The sequence below is a fragment of the Durio zibethinus genome, chromosome 23 (assembly GCF_047325235.1).
Source record: "Durio zibethinus cultivar Kanyao isolate XHJ-2024 chromosome 23, ASM4732523v1, whole genome shotgun sequence".
Lineage (NCBI taxonomy): Eukaryota > Viridiplantae > Streptophyta > Magnoliopsida > Malvales > Malvaceae > Durio > Durio zibethinus.
In genome coordinates this window covers 6833982-6856171 of record NC_143184.1, presented here as the reverse complement: position 1 = coordinate 6856171, position 22190 = coordinate 6833982, and the positions used below count along the sequence as shown (strand labels likewise).

The 22190-nt window shown below is 35.2% G+C and overlaps 6 protein-coding genes across 12 annotated transcripts; 2 read left to right on the top strand and 4 right to left on the bottom strand.

The window, feature by feature from the left end:
• Positions 1-303: 303 nt before the first annotated feature.
• Positions 304-4362, bottom strand: LOC111314412 (RPM1-interacting protein 4-like). Of its 2 annotated transcripts, XM_089752438.1 has the most exons (5): positions 4040-4143; positions 2539-2641; positions 1411-1968; positions 698-892; positions 304-589 (listed from the first exon to the last, which is right to left on the bottom strand). In XM_089752438.1, exons 2-5 carry the CDS (start codon positions 2599-2601, stop codon positions 560-562), a joined length of 846 nt encoding a protein of 281 aa, XP_089608564.1. In that variant the 5' UTR covers positions 2602-2641; positions 4040-4143; the 3' UTR covers positions 304-559. The 2 variants fall into 2 exon arrangements, with proteins under 2 accessions (XP_089608564.1, XP_022771491.1); XM_022915756.2 differs by lacking the exon at positions 2539-2641 and having other exon boundaries at positions 4040-4362.
• A 2887-nt stretch (positions 4363-7249) lies between these two features.
• LOC111313480 (uncharacterized) lies at positions 7250-10938 on the top strand. The gene is made up of 2 exons (XM_022914167.2): positions 7250-8157; positions 10270-10938. Exons 1-2 carry the CDS (start codon positions 7872-7874, stop codon positions 10638-10640), a joined length of 657 nt encoding a protein of 218 aa, XP_022769902.2. The 5' UTR covers positions 7250-7871; the 3' UTR covers positions 10641-10938.
• On the bottom strand, positions 10698-11741 carry LOC149512161 (uncharacterized). Its single transcript, XM_089752200.1, has 5 exons — positions 11591-11741; positions 11370-11475; positions 11056-11166; positions 10812-10814; positions 10698-10728 (listed from the first exon to the last, which is right to left on the bottom strand). Exons 1-5 carry the CDS (start codon positions 11739-11741, stop codon positions 10698-10700), a joined length of 402 nt encoding a protein of 133 aa, XP_089608326.1.
• A 196-nt stretch (positions 11742-11937) lies between these two features.
• On the bottom strand, positions 11938-15466 carry LOC111314410 (uncharacterized). Its single transcript, XM_022915752.2, has 6 exons — positions 15056-15466; positions 14127-14188; positions 13747-14018; positions 13154-13228; positions 13000-13062; positions 11938-12332 (listed from the first exon to the last, which is right to left on the bottom strand). The coding sequence occupies exons 1-6, from the start codon at positions 15160-15162 to the stop codon at positions 12288-12290; spliced, it is 624 nt and encodes a 207-aa protein (XP_022771487.1). The 5' UTR covers positions 15163-15466; the 3' UTR covers positions 11938-12287.
• Positions 15467-15729: 263 nt separating this feature from the next.
• On the bottom strand, positions 15730-19332 carry LOC111314408 (uncharacterized). Of its 5 annotated transcripts, none has more exons than XM_089753074.1 (11): positions 19053-19332; positions 18852-18950; positions 18597-18673; positions 17866-18003; positions 17652-17726; positions 17494-17561; positions 17297-17378; positions 17092-17172; positions 16914-16991; positions 16189-16308; positions 15730-16081 (listed from the first exon to the last, which is right to left on the bottom strand). In XM_089753074.1, the coding sequence occupies exons 1-11, from the start codon at positions 19066-19068 to the stop codon at positions 15887-15889; spliced, it is 1029 nt and encodes a 342-aa protein (XP_089609200.1). In that variant the 5' UTR covers positions 19069-19332; the 3' UTR covers positions 15730-15886. The 5 variants fall into 5 exon arrangements, with proteins under 5 accessions (XP_089609200.1, XP_022771478.2, XP_022771481.2 ...); XM_022915743.2 differs by having other exon boundaries at positions 16914-16997; positions 17652-17712; positions 17924-18003; XM_022915746.2 differs by having other exon boundaries at positions 17652-17712; positions 17924-18003.
• A 212-nt stretch (positions 19333-19544) lies between these two features.
• On the top strand, positions 19545-21270 carry LOC111314409 (amino acid-ligase). 2 transcript variants are annotated; one of them, XM_022915749.2, is made up of 4 exons: positions 19545-19975; positions 20396-20539; positions 20654-20773; positions 20909-21270. In XM_022915749.2, exons 1-4 carry the CDS (start codon positions 19672-19674, stop codon positions 21061-21063), a joined length of 723 nt encoding a protein of 240 aa, XP_022771484.2. In that variant the 5' UTR covers positions 19545-19671; the 3' UTR covers positions 21064-21270. The 2 variants fall into 2 exon arrangements, with proteins under 2 accessions (XP_022771484.2, XP_022771485.2); XM_022915750.2 differs by lacking the exon at positions 20654-20773.
• The last annotated feature ends 920 nt before the right edge of the window (positions 21271-22190 follow it).

Here is a 22190-nt window from a genome sequence, read left to right as displayed (position 1 = left end):
TGCTTTCGCGTCGAAATAGTGATTAAAAAATTTTGAAAATAAAAAGAACAAGTGGGATAGCGGAACGTGTTGGAGTTCGGATTCTCTACAACTTATAACATTATAGACTTTAGATGACCGACTCAATGTTTGACTGGCATTTTCTTTCACTTTAATTTAATGTATTATTACTGCCTGATCAAATGAACGTGATCAGTGGCAAACAGCCTTGGATTGTGGGATGAAACTTGAAACTGTTCTGAGCTGATAGTAACCAAGTTAAAGACTTCAACCACAGCCCTGGACGGCTTGAAAGGGCAAAAATGGACACGAAACATTCAGAATACAATAATAAAAGAATCTGCATCTGGTGTTCTCTAACCAAACATATTTGCAATGCAAAGTGGTATACCAAAAAAAAAACATGTTTACCAAACAGAATACTATGTTTATCATCACAAAAAGGCACACATGTAGAGATAATAACCTCACTTCAGTGAAATTACTCTGCTTTAAAGGAGCCTCCAATGTATTTACAATATTCCACACAACTTGCAACAAATCCACAAATTCACAGGCCTCATTTCCTGCACCATGGAAGGCAGCAACTCTGGGGAGAAAGAAATGGAAGAAATATATAATTAGCAATTATATAAGATTTTGTAGAAACCACAGGCTAAGCAAGCACAGTTCTTGCTGAGGTTCCCAAACAACATACCTTAGCACTGCTGTTATTTGGCTTTCGGTTCCGAACAGTGTTGTGTGGAGATTGTGCACCTGGCATGCCCGGTACCCTGACCCCGTTGTTCCTCTCTTCTCGTACCTTATTAAATATGTGAGTATAACCATCAGCTGATGCCGGGTTATTCTCATCCCAATCACCAAATTTTGGAACAGCAGCACCTTTATCAGGCTGTCACACCATAAACCAGATTATGAGCAATAAGTTCTAAGAAAATAACAAGCTTCAAGAATGTGACAAATTTTTACATTTGGATTAGTTTGTCTCAAGAGGAGTTATCACCTGGGGAAAGGGGCAAAGAGTAGATAAAAATGTAAAATTTCACACAATCAACCCCAATTCAAGCAAAACGGGCATAATACATTACCAATTTGATGCCTTATCAAGTGTTACAAAAAAATTTCTGGCTGGATGAGAACATAATCTAAGAGAAGGCTTTCTATGAGGCAAGCGCCAAGTAGGTTGTCAATCATGAAGACTTCAAGTTGTTGATAAGATATGCATTAGGTTTGACTTTTTTTGGGAAGCAAAAGAAAACGAAAAAAGTAAGAGAATCATTAAGAAACAGGTAGTAAGGAGGAAATAGAAGGGCATTTTCAAAGCCCACCAGCAAGATCCACAATCACTTATTTTCAAGTTTATGTTATTTTTGACAGAATAAAATGACAGGAAAAAGGAAGAGAACTTACACTTTCATCGCCTCTAGCACTTGGCCTCATTCTGGATCTCCCAGGAGTGGCATGGCTACTATCGTATGAAGTCTTTCCTTCCCAGGCAGGTGATGCCATGCTACCTCTCCCTGCGACACGAGCCTGGTGATGGAGGGGTGATCTATCTATGCTATTTTCAGATCCAATACTTGGTCTTGTAGTTCGTTTAGGGGCTTCAGCAGAACTTACTTCACGGCCATAACGTGAAGGTGTAGAGTCCCCACTAGCTCTGCGGTTGACATTCTCATGACGTGCTGGAGAATCAGCATATTGTCTGAGTTCACCTTCTTCCCTGCTCCTTCCACGCTCATGGGCTCTTCTAGCAGGTTTATGTCCTACTGGTTCATCCAGTCCTGGTTTTGCTCTGGAAGCAGGAGGAGCTGCAGTTGGAGCATGTAAGTCTGGGTTCTCTTCGGGATCATTCGGATTTCCAATCTTTCCTCCACTGCGACCCTCACGGGCCTTATCAAAATAAACTGTGTAGGGAACGTTCTCTTCACTGTTCCAATTGCCAAACTTGGGTACATGAGACCGTTGCTGCAATGACAACAAAGGCCTGTTATTAGATAAAACACAAATAAATTTCTCCTCTGCTATTAATGAAGACAAAGACTAGGAGATCATAGATGGAGCAAAAATAATTCCAAGATCCTTACACCTAAAGATGGCTCAAGATAGGAAAGTGAGAAGATTTTCCAGAGAGGTCAAATTTCAGGGTGAAACACTATACTTTATCACCTCAAAAGGAATAATACATGCAATAAATTTTAGACCTGACAATCTAAAACATAACATGATAATAAAACACAAAAAAGATACAAAAAAAAAAAAAAAAAACTCAAAAGTGACAGTTTAAAATTTTAACAAAAACCATATATGAGTTTAGCAAAATAAAAAATATATATATATTTCATATTTTCGTACCGAGACAATTGTGATAAGCAAGTTTCGTCTAAAACACGACATGAATATATAAATTATCAATATTTTACATGACATGAATATATTAATTGTCAGGTTTGTAGTAATAGACGAAATATATCTTATTGACTTTTGAAGCAACATAAAGCCGAGTATGCATATAACTTAAAGTTCGTCAAGTATTACCTCTGGTTTCTGCGATAGCCATATTAATATCCCTTGAGCAAAATTCACGTTTGAAAGTGGCATCAATCTTACCAAAATGCACTCTATTGCTCAACAATTAATCCTATTCAGAAGGAAAATAAGCTAATACACTAAGCATTCTCTCTTCACACTGCTTAAAAGCTTGCCTCCATCAAATTGTTCAAAGTTGTTCCAACATTTTTAATATCAACCGAAGATGGAGGCTGGAAAGACAGTATTCTTGCTAGAAGTAAATCAGACAAAAAGGTTTTGCTAATTGCACGCACACCTTGACCGATTGTATTATAATTATTGTTTTTATTGTCTTCAATTAATTTCGAATCTAGCTAGTCCATCCTTTTCTTGGAACCTTAGGTTGAAAAAAATACAAGGCCAACCAATTCATCTTCCATAGGATGATTTATTTCAGAAGGGCTACAATGTCCAGGAAAAAACAAATGAGCTCTACAAAGAGTTACCCTTCTAATATGAGCTTTTCAAAGAATGAAATTAGGGAATAGTCAAGCATGAGAAGAGATAATCTAACTATACTTCTTCTCATAGATGTACAACTGATATTCATATGGTTCCAAAAGATTTTTTGCTACAATAAAATTACAGAAGTTAGGGACACAAGAATATGAAAACAGAATATAGCTTAAAAACACCTGCGGATGATGCAGAAACTGCACATAAACTGAAATTTCTAACCCTAAACCCATCAGTACAATATTAATCTTTAATCAACACATGTCATTCAATAAGTAACTCACAGGAAACAACGGGCCTGCTCAAAGGGCATACATGATCAACATGATCCATTATACTAAAAAAAGTCTAATTTGAATTGTTCCTAGTATCAATTTATTTGTTTTCTATGTGCATCCACACCGTGAACACTTGGCAAAGGCAAACCCCTCTAGCAGTCAAGAGGAAACTTCAATTGTGAAATTTTCTCAATCCTTTTTATCCTATTTAACCCACATTATTGGATGCTTTAATTTTTGCATTATCAAATTAACGAGGGACAAATTTCTATAAGGCAATTTGATCCATAGTTGGGAAAGAATACAACATATGCCCAAATCAGAAAAACAAGCCAATCATGTGATATATATGTTCATCCTAAAATAAACCAATAAAGAGCCAAAAAAAACAGAAGCCCATAATCTCAACCATCCTAAGTTCATTTCTGTAAATCAATTACCTCAAAAAAAAAAAAAAAAGAAACAGAATTCACAATACAGAATCTCAATAGATCATATAAAACTGAATTAAAGTAATAAAAAGAAAACAAAATAGAGCTACAATCTTGCTTAGCTTAGGTTTATCTCTTTGGAAAAACAGAAAGTAACATAATAGAAAAGCAAAAAATTCCATAATTCTCATCTTTATTTTTGTCTTTTGCAATTTTCTCGGGAAACAAACAGAAGAATAATGTAAACTAAACTAAAAACAAAAACACCAACCGGTATAAAAAAAGATAAAGATGAAAACTTACTGCCATCTCTCTATCCAGCAAACTTGAGAAAGAAACCCCAGAATCCCCAAAAGAACAAAGAAAAAAAAAAGCTTCTTTGATGTCAAACAATTACCTAGAAAAAAATTACAGCCTTTTTAAAGACCCTTTAAAAAAAAAAAAGAGAAAGAGAGAAGAATAAGAGAGAGAGATGACGGTAGGTTTAGTGAGAGAAAGAGAGAATTTAGAGGAAAAACATAAAAGAAGAAAGAGAGGGTAATCAACCATTGACCCTCGCCACCGGTAATTTTTGACCATTCTATCCTTCTCCCTTTCTCTCTTTGTTAATTTCTCTATTTCTTCTCAGTTTCAGATGTCTCACTCAACCCAAGTCACCGTATGTTTCCGTATCTCGGATTTTTTTTTTAAATTTTTTCTAATAAAATTTCGTCGCAGGTTAATTCACTCCTTCCACACCAATGCATCATCGCCCCCATCGAGTGAAATGTTATCAGTTTGGATTGGAAATAGTAAATTTGGCGCTGGGGATAGCAGTCTTAAGATTCTGTTGGCTAAAATTTAACGCCGTTACAGTTAATGGCGGCTTACTTGTCATAAAAACTGACAGTTTGTCTTTCTCCAGGTTAATAATAAAATTTTTTTATTTTTTTCTGTTTGTCGGCTTCTGTTCAGACATTTCTGATGCCCTTCCAATTATTCCATCTTTTTAAAATATTAAGTTTTTTATATTTAAGGTTTTTATAATTTATATTTCTTCTTTAAAAATCTTAATGGTAAAAAAAAAACACGTGTTGTCCACTTCTAAAATTTGTTTTTATTAATATTCTTACTACTAAAAAAATTTCGATGGTTGGATTCGTAGATTATATTTGAATATCACAATTTGGTGGCTCTCCCAAAAGATTCCAAATGATTAAATTATTATCAATTTTAAATCAAAGATATAATAAAATATATATGCAATTATGCATATATTTTTTAATAAGATATTAAATTAATTAGTGGATTAAAAATTAATGCTTAAAACTTAATCTATTAAATAAATTTTTTATTATTTATTATCATAGTTTTTATCGATGAAGTACTGAAGTTATAATGGTAAATTAACTGTTAGTTGTAATTAATTAAAATTTTTAGAGACATTTTTAATCTTAATTAAAAATGCAATGCATATTTACCTTGTTTTTTCAACTCTATGTAAAACATAAATCTGTGAACTAATTTACACTAAAAAACAAATTATTTCTTTGTTTGAAAGCAACGAGCAGTGAAACTTTTCTTCATTTGATTAACTTTCTTTGATGATATAGACATTGGACGAATTATGAAAGTTAATTACTAAAAATAATTATTAAAATTAATTTAAACTTAAATTTAATTGATTTATATAATTATTTTTATTTAAGTATTTAAAATTTAAAATTTAGAATATCTTTTATTATTTTAAAATTATGATTTTTTTTATATTAAAAAATAATGATCAAAATAACGATTATTTATTGGTAAACTTTTAGTTTCCTTTGGGTGAGACATTGAATAATGTCACTAAAATCTCTAATGATTTGAGTATCTAATCTATTGGGTTGTTTAAAGTGGCAAAACTGATCTTCTGTAAAGCAAACAATAATTAAGCTATTATTCATGTTCAATATTTTTATTAATTTGCATTAATGTCGCAAACTTTTTTGAGTGGGGTGGTGATGTGACCTGCCAACATGCACATGAGAGGACGAGAGGGTGCCAATGGTTCATCAAACTATGTTTTGAGTCATAATTGTTGAAGTAAATGCAAAACTAGTCAGTCCTTCAATTTCGGAGCTTTTTCCGATGTTAAGGTAAAATAAAATTTTTATTCCCGAGTAAGGATATTTTTAATCTTATTTACTTAAATGAGATATTTTTACCTTATTGTCATTTTTATCTTATCCTATAGGTAAATCGTAAGTCACAAAAAATATAAATATAAATAATAAAAAATGATATAAAATAACAAAGTAAAATTGAGGAAAAAAAAAAGCACAATTCACATAAACACATAAATACAACCTAGTCAGTCTGCATCAAAGATGGTATGCACAAGGCAACAGGTATGTCTCAAAATCAAGGTTTGTCTTCTTTTAAAACCTCAAGTCTTTTCCTAACGTACTGATACTTTGTCTGTGAAGAAATGAGAACCAATGTCAGGGAAGAGATTAAAAAAAAAACTATTACTTTAATGATAGATTCATGGCTATACTAACAAAATTTAAATCATTGCAAAAAATATATATATTAATTTAATGATATTGAAATCAATTTTAGGATTAAAGGTATAGAATTCAAACTCTAATCATTAAAAAAACTAAAAAAAAAAAAAAAACCTTAGCCAACGCTTCCTTGAATTGGGCTTGCACTTGCACATCTGGCTTGCAGCTGCTGTGCTCCTACAGTGTCATTGGCCCAGTTGGTAATGACCCTTTGGGCTATGATAGACTTTGTTCTCGTTTCACAAAAGAAGAAAGAAATGACAGCAAAGATGGACAAAGTCCACTTGGATTCGAATGGCAATTGTGTAATTCCCACCCAATTTCAAGCGTGAAGATAGGGAAACGTGCAGGCAAGAAGTTAGTCAATTACTTTTTAAACTATTAAAAATCGGGCAAGTTTTCATTGTTTTCAGTTGAAGAAAAAAAAATCATAGAAAGAACGCTTGATTTTAGCATGTATATATCTATATACATATATATATATATAGATATATTTATTTATTTATTTATTTCAATGATATGAGAAAAAGAAACTATCAATGTTCTTAATAAAATTCTTAAGTCATTTAGGATTTATTTGGATGACTACAAAGATTGAGTCTAACGAAATTTAAAAATAAAATAAAATAAAATAAATTATCATAATATTAAAATTAAAATTAATTATGTGATATGTGTTTGGATTAAAAATTACATTAAAAAAAATGTTAATTGCACTGAAACGATGTTTTAGTGATATCCAAATCCAGCTTTAAATAATGTTCTTAACAAAAATCTTTTAAAAGTTAGATTTTGTAAGTCTGAAAATTTTTAAGATTTCTAAAACTTTTACAAGTGGAAGGAGCTGAAAGCTAATTTAAGAAAATGTAATTAAATAAATTTATTTTAAAATAATTAGAAAAAAAAAAAGTACCAAGAGCATTTGTGAAGTGCAAATATAAGTCCCCTTCCTAAAAAGCCCTGCTGTCAAAGTACAAATAGCCAGTCTGCACATATTATCCATACTGTATGTAGTGTAGAACAGAAGAGTACAGCAACAGTTTCTTCCAATCTTCCGTTCACGTTCTTACAAGACAAACGCAATAATCATTCCCAAAACCAAACACTGCCTTACCATAATTTCTGCTTAGCCTAAACAAATGTCTTCTTTTCATGTCTGCTAATTGCTTTTTTGTACATCCGGTTTTTAAGTTTCTAACTTTTGATTAGTGCCCATTTTAATCCCCTTTTTGTTAATCGTTTTTTTTGGCCAAAAAAGGGAGCTCATCAGCAGATCACACACCACTTATCACCAAGCTTTCAACCTTAGATTAGTTAACTCAACTCGTGAAAAGAAAAACGTAGTAGTAATAAGTTTCTTCAAAAGAGCTTCTTGCTTTCTATTTGGGCTAAATGTACAATGTACAATCTTTAGCCTTAAACCCTCATATTCCAAAGTTAAATCCCACTTCACTGAAGTGGGTTTTTTTGGAAAAAAAAACTAAGGGCCAGCAATCAAAAACATTCTGGGTAGTTTATTGCTGAATTTTTCATTTTTTCCCTTTTATCTGATGAAAATTGTTAGCCACTGAGTCAAAATTAAGTCTTTTTAAGAGTTGGGAGCTAGGATGATTCAGTTATTGTTTTTGGTTCTCTTTGCTGAGGGCGTTGTGGCATTCCTTCTATTGGTAAAGATTGGGCCTCTGAGAGAGCTCGCCATAAAGAGTTTAGATCAGTTGAAGATAGGGAAAGGTCCGGCTACTATGAAAACCATTGCTGGTACCATGTCTGTGATTCTTTTATCAAGTCTCATGAGCATTGTCAAGATCCAGAACAAGGGTGCAAAGCTTGGTACCATGTCTCCCATGGATCAGGTTCTCTGGAGAACCCACTTGCTTGAGGCTTCACTCATAGGTATGAATATGACTCCTTTTTATGGGTCATTTGGTTTGTGCATCTATATGTTACAGTTTCTTCTAAGTTTAAATTACTGCCTTGTGTAAACTCTACAATTTTGCTTGGTATCAGCATTGTCATAGAGGGATGGAAAGTTCTATGTGACTAATAGTTCTAGTAGCTCCGGTACAGAGAAAATGGGTTTTGTTGGGTACTTTTGGTTTTAAGATTGTGCTTTTAATTTTTAAATATAAACCACTTTCAGTTAGTTGATGGCAAAAAAAAAAAAAAAAAACTCAGTTATGTATTGTATGAATTTCTCAAGTTTTAAATTGGTCTAACAAAATTTATTCACATTTTCTTTCTGGTGCTAAGATATAGTATTAGCTTCTCATAGGCAATCTTTTAATGTGATATTTGTCAATGGCACTTCGAGAAGAGTTGGTAGTCTTAACTCAACATTTTATGGGGATATTTTCAACTGCGGTTTCATGTTACGAGTTTATATAAGTTTGCTGCATCCTTAACTATTTTCTCCAGCCAGGCACCATGACTATATTAATGTGATAATAATTTTAGATAAATTTTCTACTAAGCAGCCTACTAAGGATGTCAATGCATGATTACTAACCGATGGTAAAATATTTTGGATATTGATGCTCATATGGTCTTCAAGTGTTAAGGTATATAGCTTTTTGAAGTTTGTGCTAAAAAAGGGTCTCTTTGCATGATTGAGGCATTTTGGCAAATGAAATAGATTTTTGTGTTCAATAGTTAGAGATGAGAATTTCAACTAAAGGCCTTCTTTTGGAGGTTTGGTGTGGCTACCATCAGGCCATTGCCTTGTCCTCTTTCATTCTTATATTTTGTCGCTTGTTCTTGTTCATAAGGCTTGTTACCTTGCAATGCGCTTAGTTCAAGATGTTTGCTATCAAGGATTTGAAAGAGTTTTCTCAAATTTAACTCATTTTTTTGGGTTGAAAAGTAGATGACTTTTCTCTCAATATCAGAAGGGCGTGTCATATCAATTATATGCGGCCAAGATGGGAATTTCATGTTGTATTGATTAGCAAGTGGTCCTCTGTTAGCATGACAAGGTTGTATGCTACACATGGTAAACAAACATATTCTTGTTTATCTTTCATAAGATGGGTACCGAGTTTGCTTAAATAGGAAGTAATCAAGACTAAAAAACATAAATGTGTCATGGACACTAAAGATTTCAGCCAATCTTGGCATAAATTGCAAACATATGCTACATATGCTAAACAAACATATGCTATATATGCTACATATGGTTAACAAACAGATTCTTGTGTATCATTCACTTGTGCATAGAACTGATAAGTTATTCAGTGTGAAGTCGATGATAAGATGAATTGTGTTTTATTAAATTGTTTGTGGCCAAATCTCTATACGAAAAGCCACTCTTTTACTTTTAGAAGCCATAACCTTTTTAATTTTTATGGGAGCGAAATCTAGGGCAAGAATAGCACTACTACACCTGCCAATAGGAGGTCTAGGAATGGAATAGAATCTTAAGCTAAAGGTGTCTGGCATCTGGTTCTTCTGAATCTCTATTCAATTATTTTTTGGATAAAATCTCTATTCAGTTTCATGGTTCAGTAAAAAGGCTGTCTATATATTGACTCTCACTAACCAATCCAAATATGTACATTGTTTTGAGGTCTCTGATGATACCTTGTTTCTCGTTTCTTTTACACTCCGTTAGCTTTGGTCTGAGTGTTCAAATGATGCAGGGTGCATCGTTTTGACTTGTCCAGAATTTGGAAATATGAAGATCTGTTAGTGAATCACCCTTCATAGCTTCTGGGTGTTACTGTTATACAATTTGTGCTTCTCTTCAGTTATTACTCATTACCAATTTACGGTATGGTACATATTTCAGTGCAAGTAAGTTGAGTGACAAAAAATTGAGGATTTGAAAAGTTGAATCTTATCCGTGACCAACTATGAATTTTTGTTCTATGTTATCTCTGATCTGAACGTGAAGAGAATTGCTCAGCCATTGAGTGAATTATTGTTATTATTATTATTATTATTCTATCGTAGCCCATGTTTTAGTGGTATCATGCATGTTTGTTTGACTGTCTGAACTTGATGCTGTAGGTTTTACCCTATTTCTTGGATTCATAATTGAGCGTATGCATCGTTATCTTAGAAAACTTATTGGGTTGAGGAGTAGTGTGAGATCTTCAAAAGAAGAAGTCCAACGCCTTCAGAAAGAGAGAATGCAGCTTAAAGAGAAGGATGACAAAGCTTCCAGGGAGATAAAGCTACTGAAAGAAGAAATTTCTACTCTATCAGAGAATTTGAAGAAGCTAAAGTTAGAATCTGAAGAGAAAGACAAAAAGATTGACACTGCTGAAACACATGTTGCTTCCCTCCAGAAACAGTCTGCAGATTTACTACTTGAGTACGATCGCTTATTAGAAGATAACCAAAATCTTCAGAATCAGGGTCTAGGATACAAGAGTTGAGGAAATTTTGAAGGACTGAAGAAATTTGTGTTTCGGGTACCGATTGGTGTTTCTTTCTCAAGGAGGTAAAAGGGGTCTGTGGCTTTGCCTGTGCACTCTTGAAAATCTTCAGAATCAGGGTCTATCTCTTGAATCTAGAAAATTTTTTGTCTTTTTTTTTTTTTTCTCCACCTTCTGAAATCAGAGGAACATAATTACATCAGAAACCATGCAGTGACTTGTCAGAATACAACATGCCAACAAAGAAAAGCCACCGAAGGAACAATCATCAATATTATTATTATTACTATTATGTCAACTACTAAGCATATGACAAGTTCAGTGGCAATTTGGTGCTGAGGAGTTCTTTTGAGGTCGTCACTCCTTGGTTCCAAAGACTTATTCTGCAGTGACCTTTTGTTGAAAGTGTCCGCACCTCACTGAGCCAAAATTGCACGTACAATTAGCATCACAACCAGGATAGCATTTGCCAAGGCAATCCTTGTTAGTATGGCTCATTGGAGCAAATTGTTCTAGCCTCAGAATCCTCCATCAACCATGCTATAGCCACCAAATTAGCGTTACTCATCTAATCAGTTACTCTAAACACATGCTATAGTGTTTCTGAAATATAAAAAAATGATGTAAAAAGAGGCTTGCCTATCCTTCCTGTTAAATTGGGATAGGATGGAGTACTTGCATGTACTTTAAATGGAAGAAGAGGAACATAATTTATTACAAGGAAAACACATGCTGACGCTCTTCACTGCATCATGGGAGTTGCCAGATAAAGGCATTTTTACAGTTGGTATTGAAGGATCTGCTTCATAGACCCCGAAACAATCCTGTCTACAGCCTTTGTGATAAAACTTGGTTAAAATGGTTATTCTCACCCATCTTAAGGTTTCTCATGATCAGCAGCCTGGATGCTAACCCTGAATTTCAGAGGCCAAAAGCAACAGGAAGAAGACCTTCACTTTGATCGTGCAATCTCATCTCAAGGTTCAATTTATCCAATGCAGATGCTATAGATTCATATTCATGGTGGCTTTTAACTCCTTTAAGGAAAGCATGGAGCTTCCCATTCACATGCAGTACACCATAGCCAGGTACTTTCTTCATTTCCTATCCCAGTTCCAAGTCCATCAAGCTAACACACGCCTTAATAGCAAAAGCAGAAGTTACAACTTTATCTTCCCATCTAGGGGTAAAAAAAAAAATAGAAACTGTATATTCGCTTGGTTCATAACACCGTTGCTCTCCCCACCCCCCCCCCCCCCAAAAAAAAAAAAGTGAAGAGGGCACGCATAACACATGATTTCAGCTCAAAATCTCCCTTTACACTTCATTTGGACTTCAGAAAGCATCCAAAAATATTAAGACCATGTGGAACATACATTAGTTTACAGTTTCTAATCCAAGCAACTAAAGGGGAAAAAAGGAACGCCTACCAAATTGCAATCTAACAATACTCCATCCTTCCATTTCAATAACAAGCTCATGAAGCCACATTATGTCAATAGAGCTGAACAAGAAAAAAAAGCGCAAAAAAGGATTGCTACATGCAGGGTCTTATCAGCCGAAACACAGCCCTGCAATCTTGTAGGGATAGTCAATAATACATCTTGAGATCCGACTGGTAACAACCACTTTCCAAAACTCTGAATGTCAGCCTCTAGATTCCAATGCAAGAATTATCTTCTTTCTTGGACCCTGGAAGTAAAGCAAGAACAAAGTGCAGGAAGAGAAAATAAGTAGGAAATGGGGAAAATAGACTATTTGTGATACATGCATATAACAGAAAAAGAAAAAGAAAAACAGCAAGGGTTGCTTAGTGAAGGAAATGCTTTAAAGCCTATAAATGAAGGCAGATATTTTATGTTGGACCAAAGGTGGAAGTAAGGTACATATATTTTCAAATTACCTTGACACAAATTAAGGATTTTCTAAGACTACCTTGATGACTTACCATCTGTAAATGCCAGAAATTCCAAATTTTTTGAAGAAACGAGCATTTAAATGCAATTGAACTAATAATTCCAATAATAATCTCAAATGAGTATGCCATAAGAAGAAAAGCAAGCAAAAAATAGGGATCTTTAAAAAAAGGCATTTCCTAGCTAAAAAGAAAAAGGACATTTTCATACGTTAAGAACGTATGCTTTGACCTTTTAAAAGAGACAAACATTTGGTGCACATCAAATTGGAAAACTGGAGAAAACAAAGGGGAAAAAGTAACATTATTTCTTGGTTCTGAACCCAGATTATAGGATTCATCCCTATTTCAAATCCCTCATCAACCAAGACGAGCATCAAATACAACTTATGGCAAACTCAAATCAAAAACTATGCATCCATGTGAGCGTTTGTTTGAAGTTACCATTGGTATGCCTAATGCTTTCAGATCCCCATCAGTCATGTGTACAAGAGCTGTCATATCAACCTGCAGAAGGAGGTTTACGTCTTATGGTGGAAGCAGAAAATTTTCTAATTCACGTAATGATTTAAAACAAGGGGGAAAATTTACAACATACTTCCTCTGCTTGAAAAGTAATTGCATATTTTTCAAGACCCAAAGACAGGAGAAAACCTTCCACTGACGCATCAGCCTGCATAAGAAACTAATCACTTAGACACTAAAAAAATAACTATAAAAACGCATATTGGCAAGAAACTATGATGGGGTGATGGCTCTTGAGTTGCAGCTTAAGCAGCTAATATATGCAGGTCAATTTTACTAAGTTCACTTCATAAGGCACTGCAAACAATGTAAACAAGTCCTAGCAATGTGCATGCCATACATAGCAGGTTTTTGAAACCCACCCACCTCTAACAGGAGGAAACAGAGAAGATAAAACAAAGCTTTGCTTCTAATGTCATGCTTTTCCAATTAACAAAAACAATAAACATAAAACAGTAACAAAAATTGAATGTCAAGGTATTAAAATGACATGTCACATATTATGATATAATGCAAACAAAAATGCTAGCCATTCCCTTGTCTTGGGTTAACTTAGCGAAGACGGAGAAAACCAGAGAGGGGAAAGCCAGGGAGTGGGTGTCTCTAACAGCTCAAAATGGTAAGATAAGAATATAATAATAAGAAAAAAAAGCAGAAGTTCTATGCCTTTTGCAGAGCCTTCTTCCTTGCTGCTGCAATGGCAGCCCTTTTCGGCTCTGGTTCAGGAGTTTCGACTGCTACACTTTTCCTGGCTGGTTTGGCAACTTCCAGTTTTGGTTTTGGTGGATCAGCATTTATCGGCTGCATATTCATTGTTCCAGACAATTTTTCACGAAGATCATGCACACCAGAGAGAGTTCCCCTTCCACCTTGGGACACTTGTTGGAGACTTTTCCTTTGGAGCTTCAAACGAAGATCTCGGGCATCAACTTCACGATCTTCACAAGCCATTAACACACGGTCAAAACCAAAAAGAGAAAATTTAGTTGCATCCAACTATAGCAACAATATTTTAGTTGCATGTGATAGTGTCAGGCAATCCATACTTGAAACTTGAGGTACATCCTCTTGGTAGAGATCATGTTCCCACTTGTCATCTTGCCTCTGCCTGCAAAAGATATGGCATGGAGGATGTTCACAGATTAGGAGCATTAAGGCACAAATTGCTAATAAACCAAAATCAACTTCTTTCTTTTGGGTGGAAATTAGGATACATAAGCCAATTTCAACAGATGTCAAGTAATATCAGCTGAAAAATCTATCACCAATACTTGAAAAATATATATATTTTACCAACATCGCTACCACAAATGCCTAAGTTCATAAGCAATAAGCACACATAAGAAAATTGCAGAGATAAAAACCACGTCAGTAAACTGGCTTGCTCTCTCCCTTTTTTTTTTTTTGCCCCTGGGGGAGATGAGTAGAGTGCCTATTGAGCACCAAATGGAAAAAACTAAACACTCCATGCTAAAAACAATAACTCATAATGTGCAGTGCAACCGACAAACTTTGGAAACTAAAATTTCAAAAGCCCCTTCCCAGTTCACTATTACCCATGACATCTACCCCCAATCCTTCCCTTCTTTCTATACATCAAACTAGATTTTACCCATTAAGGAACCAGAAAAGGCAAATCTATCTCCTGAATTTAGTGAATTTGAATAAGAACCATTTTTTTTATTCAAATGGTCTTTAACTTCAATGCACTCATGAACTCTATCTCAAAATCTTCACAGCAAATTAAGCTCAAATATTCAATGCAAAGCCAACAGAAAAATTGATTCCTCGTCCAAAGATATCAACATCAGGGGAAACAGTTCCTTTTTTTTGGCCAACCACTATCGAAAACAGTTAATACATTACAATAAAGTAATAAGAGAAAAGGAAAATTCCTATTAATGCAAATAAACCCAGTTTTTTTCAATTACCCTCCGTAGAAACAAACAGAAAATAAAGACAAAGAAAACCAAACCTCTTGCCAGTGATTTGACGCCGCCGAATTGCGTTGTCTGAGGAGTTGCCATTGAGTCTCTCCTTTACCGACCTTTGTCCAGCAACCTCCACTCGATCAGCATACATCTCTATCCGCTAATCAAAAACCCTAATTCTAACCCTAATCTTTATAAATCACCAGAAAGAGAGCCGATGACGAAGAAAAATTGGTTTTCAAAAGGATTTTAAAATTAAAATTCTAGATAGTATGGGAAAGAAAAAAATGTAAATGATTTGCATAAAAAAATACATTTATTTCTACTTGAAGATTTTTGTTCGAAAAAGCGTGTTTGTCGCTCCCTCCAATTTGCAGATTGGCGAAAGCAATTTTGGGTTTTTTTTTTTTTTTTCTTTCCAACTTTTTGGTTTTCGAATTTGGGAATGCCGTGAGCTTGCAGCGAAGGCTGTGTTTGGGCATTTTATATTCCTTAGCACCACCGACTTTGTAGAAGCAAAACGCGCCGTTTTGCCAGAAAAAAAAAAAAAAAAAAAGGCGTGTAATCCCTTTGGATGCCTATTAGCCCGAATTTCTTAGTAAGTTCGTTTTGTCCAGGTGACACGTTGCTATCGATTGCAAACTCAAATGATTAATTGGCTTTTTTTATTATTATTAAACGTCTCTATATCAAAATAAAGTCAATAATGTTAATAGTATTAATAAAATATTGAATTTTTATTTATTATTTACTTAATTTTAAAAAAAATACATCAATCACTTTTGGCTATACATTTCCAATATATTTAATCATTAATGGTCACCCCTTTCGGCATTTACATCCAACTACTGTCATTAGACCTGTTATTACAAACGCTAATCTTCTCTCACATGTTCCAGAAGACCGAAGAAGGGATTTGTAATTGCAGATTTTAACAGAGAATCAGCTGAGTTGAGCAATTCTATATCAACCTTGTCACGAGGAAAAACCAAGAAGTCGTTCCCTTCACTTCTCTCAAACCCACAGAGCTCAAGAAACTCAATCCCTCCTTTCAGGTTCCCAACCCTTTCCTGATCAGAAGAAAAGAAAAATGAAAAAACACTGATACATACATAGAGAAAGTAAAGTCTCTGCATACTTCAATCAGATAATGGCACCGATTAAAAAGGCAGCTTACCTGGAATTTTGGGTTACTAAGTCGAATCTTCCTGTACTTTTCCTCATCGGGACTCCTTGCAACATTTCCTACATAAATCAACAGGGTCTGGTATGCCCTTTTGACTCTGGCATTATCATCCTGGAATAAAGGTAACAAGAGAATCATGTTGCTTCAAGGAAAATATGCTAGACAGAGTGCATAAAAAGGACAATGTAGTTTAAGCCTGCAAAATATAAAAATGGAAATATGAATTCCGGCAGTCTCTGGAAGTAAAATTTTGAGCTTAAAATATGTATATTTGGAACCAGAGCTTAGCTCAGTTATTTCATGCAGCCTGTGACATCCACTGGGTTTAGGGTTCAAATATCAACACCTGCAATCCCTTCCCTTCACCTATTTTGCCTCGTAAAGAAAAATGTATAGTTGCAATAAGCATACTGGATATTTTCAAGATTAAAGTTCTGTGAGTTAATAAGAAAATGACTTAGAAATTGCTTTCAAACCAAGCAGTGACACTTTTAAGCAGCTGTGGATAAAGACAATTCACCCCATTGAAGGTTTCTAAGCATTCTCATTGTGACCATCGTAGTCTAGAAGGATTATCAGTAATTTAAGAAATTCAGTGATATAATCTGTTTTCCAGAATTACATTTTCAAGCACATGGAGCCAATTCTAACATATATAGGCTATCAAGTGTTCTGTACGATTGGCTATGAAAACAATGAGTTAAGAAATTGCTTACCCTATAGGTGTGCTTCAGAGACCTTAGACATTCTCTCATGCGGTCAGCCTTTTTAACAGACTTAACAGGCAATGAATTCTGCAACTTTAACAGGATCAAACCCAATAAGGTCTCTTAAATTCTCCATAAAAAAAAGTTTTCCTTGTGTTTAGAGATACTATTTGAAAGATATATTCACCTTTTTATCTTGCATAATAGGTGCAGATAGTTTCACGGCTTGGCTTGTAAGTGGCAATCCAAGTGCTCGCTTTCTTTCTAACTGTGAAGATAAAAGAACCATTTGAATGACATGCAGTTTCAAGAACATATTGAGACCCAAAATAACATAGCAAGAATTCTTTTTCCACTCTTTTGGCCAGAACATGGTAAGAATTAGTACAGACCTTATCCAATTCTAATTTCTGAAGCACTTTCTCCCTTGCCCTTTTCTCTTCCTCCTCCTCTGCTTTTCGACAGGCTAAAAGCCTGATAGATTATACATCCAGAAGTGAATTATGTTATTGTTTTAAGAAAGTAGAGGACATGTAAGGTATAAAAATTCTGTCTAGAAAGAGCTTATATATGGAGTATTAAAACAAACCGTTGTCGCTCATTTTCCTCCAAAATTCTCTTTGCTTCAAGGAGTTCTTTACCTGCTCGAATCCTTTCCTGCAAAAAGTGTGTCAGATAGATTAGGCTAACTAAAATACCCAGATGCATGCAACGGCAAAACCAACAAAATGAATAATTACACAGTACCTTCTCCCTTTCTCTTTCACGTTTCTTTTCTTCTTCCCGTTTGTTTATGCGAACTCGATCCCTAAGAGTGAGCAGCTTAATGAGCATGAAAAGGAACAGGTTGAAAAGGGTAGTATGAGCCTTAACAAAGTCAACATTGAGATAAAATAAAGCATCAAACATAAAAGGGCAGTTTTAGACACTGAGGGAAGGCAATCAAATAGAAAAGTTTAACTGTCATGAAGAGGGTGTAAGTATGAGCTTCCATTGCAAAGGGATTGTTGAAGTCAAACCTCAGTTCCTGTTCTTTAGTTTTTATTGCTTCTGTGATATCAGATGCCTGAGGGGATTCAATATCCATGTTTATTGCCACCTGGATTTAATTGAACAAAGGGAAGAAAATCTTGATACAAAGGATGCAAAAACCAAACAGCCAAAGATTTTCAAACCTTTCCATGCAAAAGATATCAATATTTAGACCTAATTAGATCCTTCTTTCGTGAAATATAGCAACTAGGCCTACGAAAGCGAAGCTAAAATATACTAGTAAAAATTGCAACAATATATCTGGAACCTAGAACATAAAAACATGGCGATGAGAAAATAGAGAAAAGTGAAATAAACTAAATAGTTGATTTATGGTGTGAAAAGAGGGGCCTGATTTGGATGGGAACCAGATATCTTTCCCTAATGCATAGACCACAAAGCAGTATATAGTTTTTAGCAATTTTTTGCACATTCAAAGCGGGCCAGTTTCATTCTTCAATAGTCTAATTTTTTCCTCAGTTTGTCCTGCCTCATTGTCTATGTGCATGAACATGACTTCATCACTTTTTTTTTAAATGAGCGTAAACACAACTGCATTTTATAAGATTAAAATAGAAAACCTGAATAAAGGGATGCTGCTATGAAAAGTCCAATAAAATGTTATGAAGGAAACGAGATCAAAGAAGTGAAAAGCCATACCAAGGGCATCTGGTCAATCTCTGCATCATTCTCATGATCAACGAGCCAATTTACAGCAGCCTCAACGGTAGTATTACCTGCGCAGCTCGGAAGAATTCATGTTAATAAAATATATTTGTAGTTCAAAAGAGCTCTAGAAGAAAAAACCAGACAAACATTATCTTCCACCTTGAAAATAAATTATAAGAGAAAGTAAAATACATATTTTTTGAACAAATATTGTAAATGCATCACATTTTGTATACAAAACCTCACCTGACTGATAAAGTGCCCAAACTGCTCGGGCCCGTGGGAATCCCTGTGATTCAAGTTCTCCAAGCAATTTCATTTTTACTTCCATAACAGGAATTTCTGCTGTATAATTACAAAAGTAGTAAATTATGAATTCCAAACTATATAGTATTAAATTAACACAGAGTTATATAAGAATAGAAAACATGCATGAATGAGATATACCTTTTTGGGGATGCATTGGAGACAGGATCCAAGAAAGACTAGGATTGTGATTTGGGGCAAGGGGAAGATGAAAAGAAATGAAGTTTAAATGACAAAAGGGATTCTTGAAAGAAAACCCAACAATTTAACCACTGAAAAATGTTGAGATTAGTTTGTCAATAGGATTGCATACATATTCCAAGCATTGGAAAGCCCTGGCAACGTCGGGTTTGGATCATTCCCTTTGTTTCTTGCTTTCTTCTTTGGTAACAGTTTGATTCCCTCTCCTTATATATACCTTTGGGGCGCCGTGGCATTGGCTTACACGCAAAGAACTTTCAAGACCTTCACCTAAAGTTTTAGTCCCTTCCTTTTTCTTGATCCAGTAGACTTCTATAAGGTAAGTAAGTAAACTGGGCCATGCCAAACCTTAAGCGGTTAAGCTCAATCCAAATAAACGGATCCAAAGTCCAAAAATCAAAATCAAAATTTTTAGACACTTCCAGAAGCCGTTGGAAGTTGGCAGCAAACTAGTGGATGATGATCAAATACAAAAAGAAAGGAAAAAACTCTACCCATTTCAGACAACAAAGCTTCCAGAGCTAAAAGAAAGAAGCGCTGAAAAGAGAGAGTGAAATCGATGTCAGGTGATGGCAAACCAAGAACAATCAAGCTTTTCTGTCCATCAATGTCGAAGCTAGTTCGATTCGTGGCATGGGATGGCCAAAAACTGGACCTTGGATCGATAGCTCGAGCATTCGGGCTAGACCCATCAACGGTTAAGCTTAATGGGCATTTTATAAGCAGAGGGGTGGATCTTGTCTCTTCTTCTGTTACGTGGAGGTCGCTGCTTTCTTTCTTCTCTTCTAAAGGCTTGTCCACTGGGACTGACGAAAAGGGCGCTCTCATTGTTGATGGCAAGCTTTGCAAAGTTGGGACTAAGAGTAAGTATTACTATAAAGTTTCCAGTTTGTTTCTTTTTTTGGGTTTTTGGTTGAAGTCTTGAAGACGGTCGTGTTCTGTGATATCTGTTTGGTTTTCTGGAATCGTTATTAATAGTTCTCTTATAATTCTTGGTTTTCTTTGAATAATATAATTAGTGTCTACAAAAAATTGGAAAACTTTCAAGAATTTGTGGTTGACTAATGACTATGATCATTGAAACATTGGATGAGAATTTGTGTTTATGGCCTTTAGCTTTAGGATAGAAGAAGACTGTTTCGGCATGAGTAGTTGATCAATAATTGTGAGCAAGAGTGGGGATATGATAAAGTTTTTGAGGATTTTAGTAAAAAGAAAAAAAAAGTTCAATTTTTTGGGGTAACTTCGATGCTTTTCTGAAGGAGAGTGTTTTGATTTCTCAGGAGCACATGAACCTCAAGATGCTGTGAATGGGAATCAACATGCAGCTGGAAAGCCCGGAGTAAAGGATTTTGGAATTACTGCAAAGCTACAGCTTGAAGAAATCTACTCGCTCAAGAATAAAAAGATAAAGGATAGCAGCTCAGGTAAAATACAGATCATGGATCAAGCTGACTCGGGCTTGATTTCAGTTACCTTTCTCTGCATAATTATGAAAGCAGCTTGTTCACCCTTAACCGAGATTGAGCCTTGGCATCCAGGATCCGGTGATGGAGGTCGTCCATATTCCGAGCTGAATATTAGCCTTGGCTTCAAGAGAAAGAGTTTGATGGACGATGTCAGCTTACTCAAGAAATTAAAGATTAATGAGACTAAATTAGGTTTGTTCAAAACCATTTACCATCTAACAATCATCAGATCTTTTACCACTGAATGATTTTGATCATTTCAGATCATAGTTTGTTTCATCTTCATTTGCCAGTTCAAATAAAGCATTTTTGTGGTTCCTATTACAGATTTTCAAGGAAGAGGGAACAGTGATTCCAGCACCGTTTCGAGCACACCATCTAAATGCAGTTATTTGAGTTGCAATATGAAGAGGATGAGGGAAGATGAAGTGACTGTTGCTGCATCTTGCAAGAGGATCAGCTCTGGTTGTCATTCCAGTTGAACTTGTATTTTCCTTCCCAAGCCAACCACCAAATGCCAACTTTCTTGTATGTTTTAAAGATATAAATTCATGTTTTTTTTTTTTTTTTGGCGGTGGAAACAGAGTTGTAATAAGCTTAGATTGTAATTACATAAAAACTTGAGTCATGGGATTGTGGAAGAACATCTTTTTGCTTTTTCACTAATTAGGAGGTTCATTATTCTTTCATTTTGCTCATATTGTACACTGAAAACTTGTATACTATCAATGTAGACACCCACTTTTCGGATAAACTTAATATATTTAAAAATATAATAAATAAATAAAAGTAGAATTTCAATCCTGGTAAAACTCTAGGATTAAGAGTTTAATTTTTAAAAACAAGATCAAAGATTTGGTTTTTGAACGGGGATAAACAGATTGGATGAGAGGGAATTTGATTTTCAAAACCCTCGTTTAGCCTAGTACCTAGCCCTATATAAACTACCAGTGATCACACAGAGGGGGGAACAATATCGAAAAAGCGAGAGCAGTGAGCGAAATGGTTCTCAGCCATATCCAGCAGCGATTTCATCACGCTCTCCCTATAGTCTCGAAGCCACCATCTCCACAACAGCCATTGACACTACCATTGCCACCATTACCCAGCCAACTGCCCATACTCCACAAATATTAATCAAATTCAGCGCACGATACTCCCGAACCCATATCCAGCAATTTCATCAGCACAAGCTGCCACCCTGTTGTCATCACCACCTTGCCATTACCAGCACCATTAGTCGGGATTAACTCTCATCGACAAAGCCGTCCCTGATCTTCAGCAATCATACAACAACACTGCATTACTACCTAGCCATCAAACTCATATTTACCCAGCCACAGAAACCCACATTCACCCAGCTTCCTCATCCCATCAAATACCCAAAATCAACAGCCGCGATTCACAACCCAGCACTCACAGAGCATATATACTCGCCAATAAAAAGCCCAGAAGAAGCAAAACCGAAAAAACCCAGCTTCAACCAAATCTCGGCCACTAGAAACACAATCGAAAAATCCCACATTCAACCTAAGAAGGAGGCGCTGTTTGAAACCAAAAAGAGGAGACAAACACCAGAAAAAGGGTGACAGGAGGAGTTTTTCTGGTG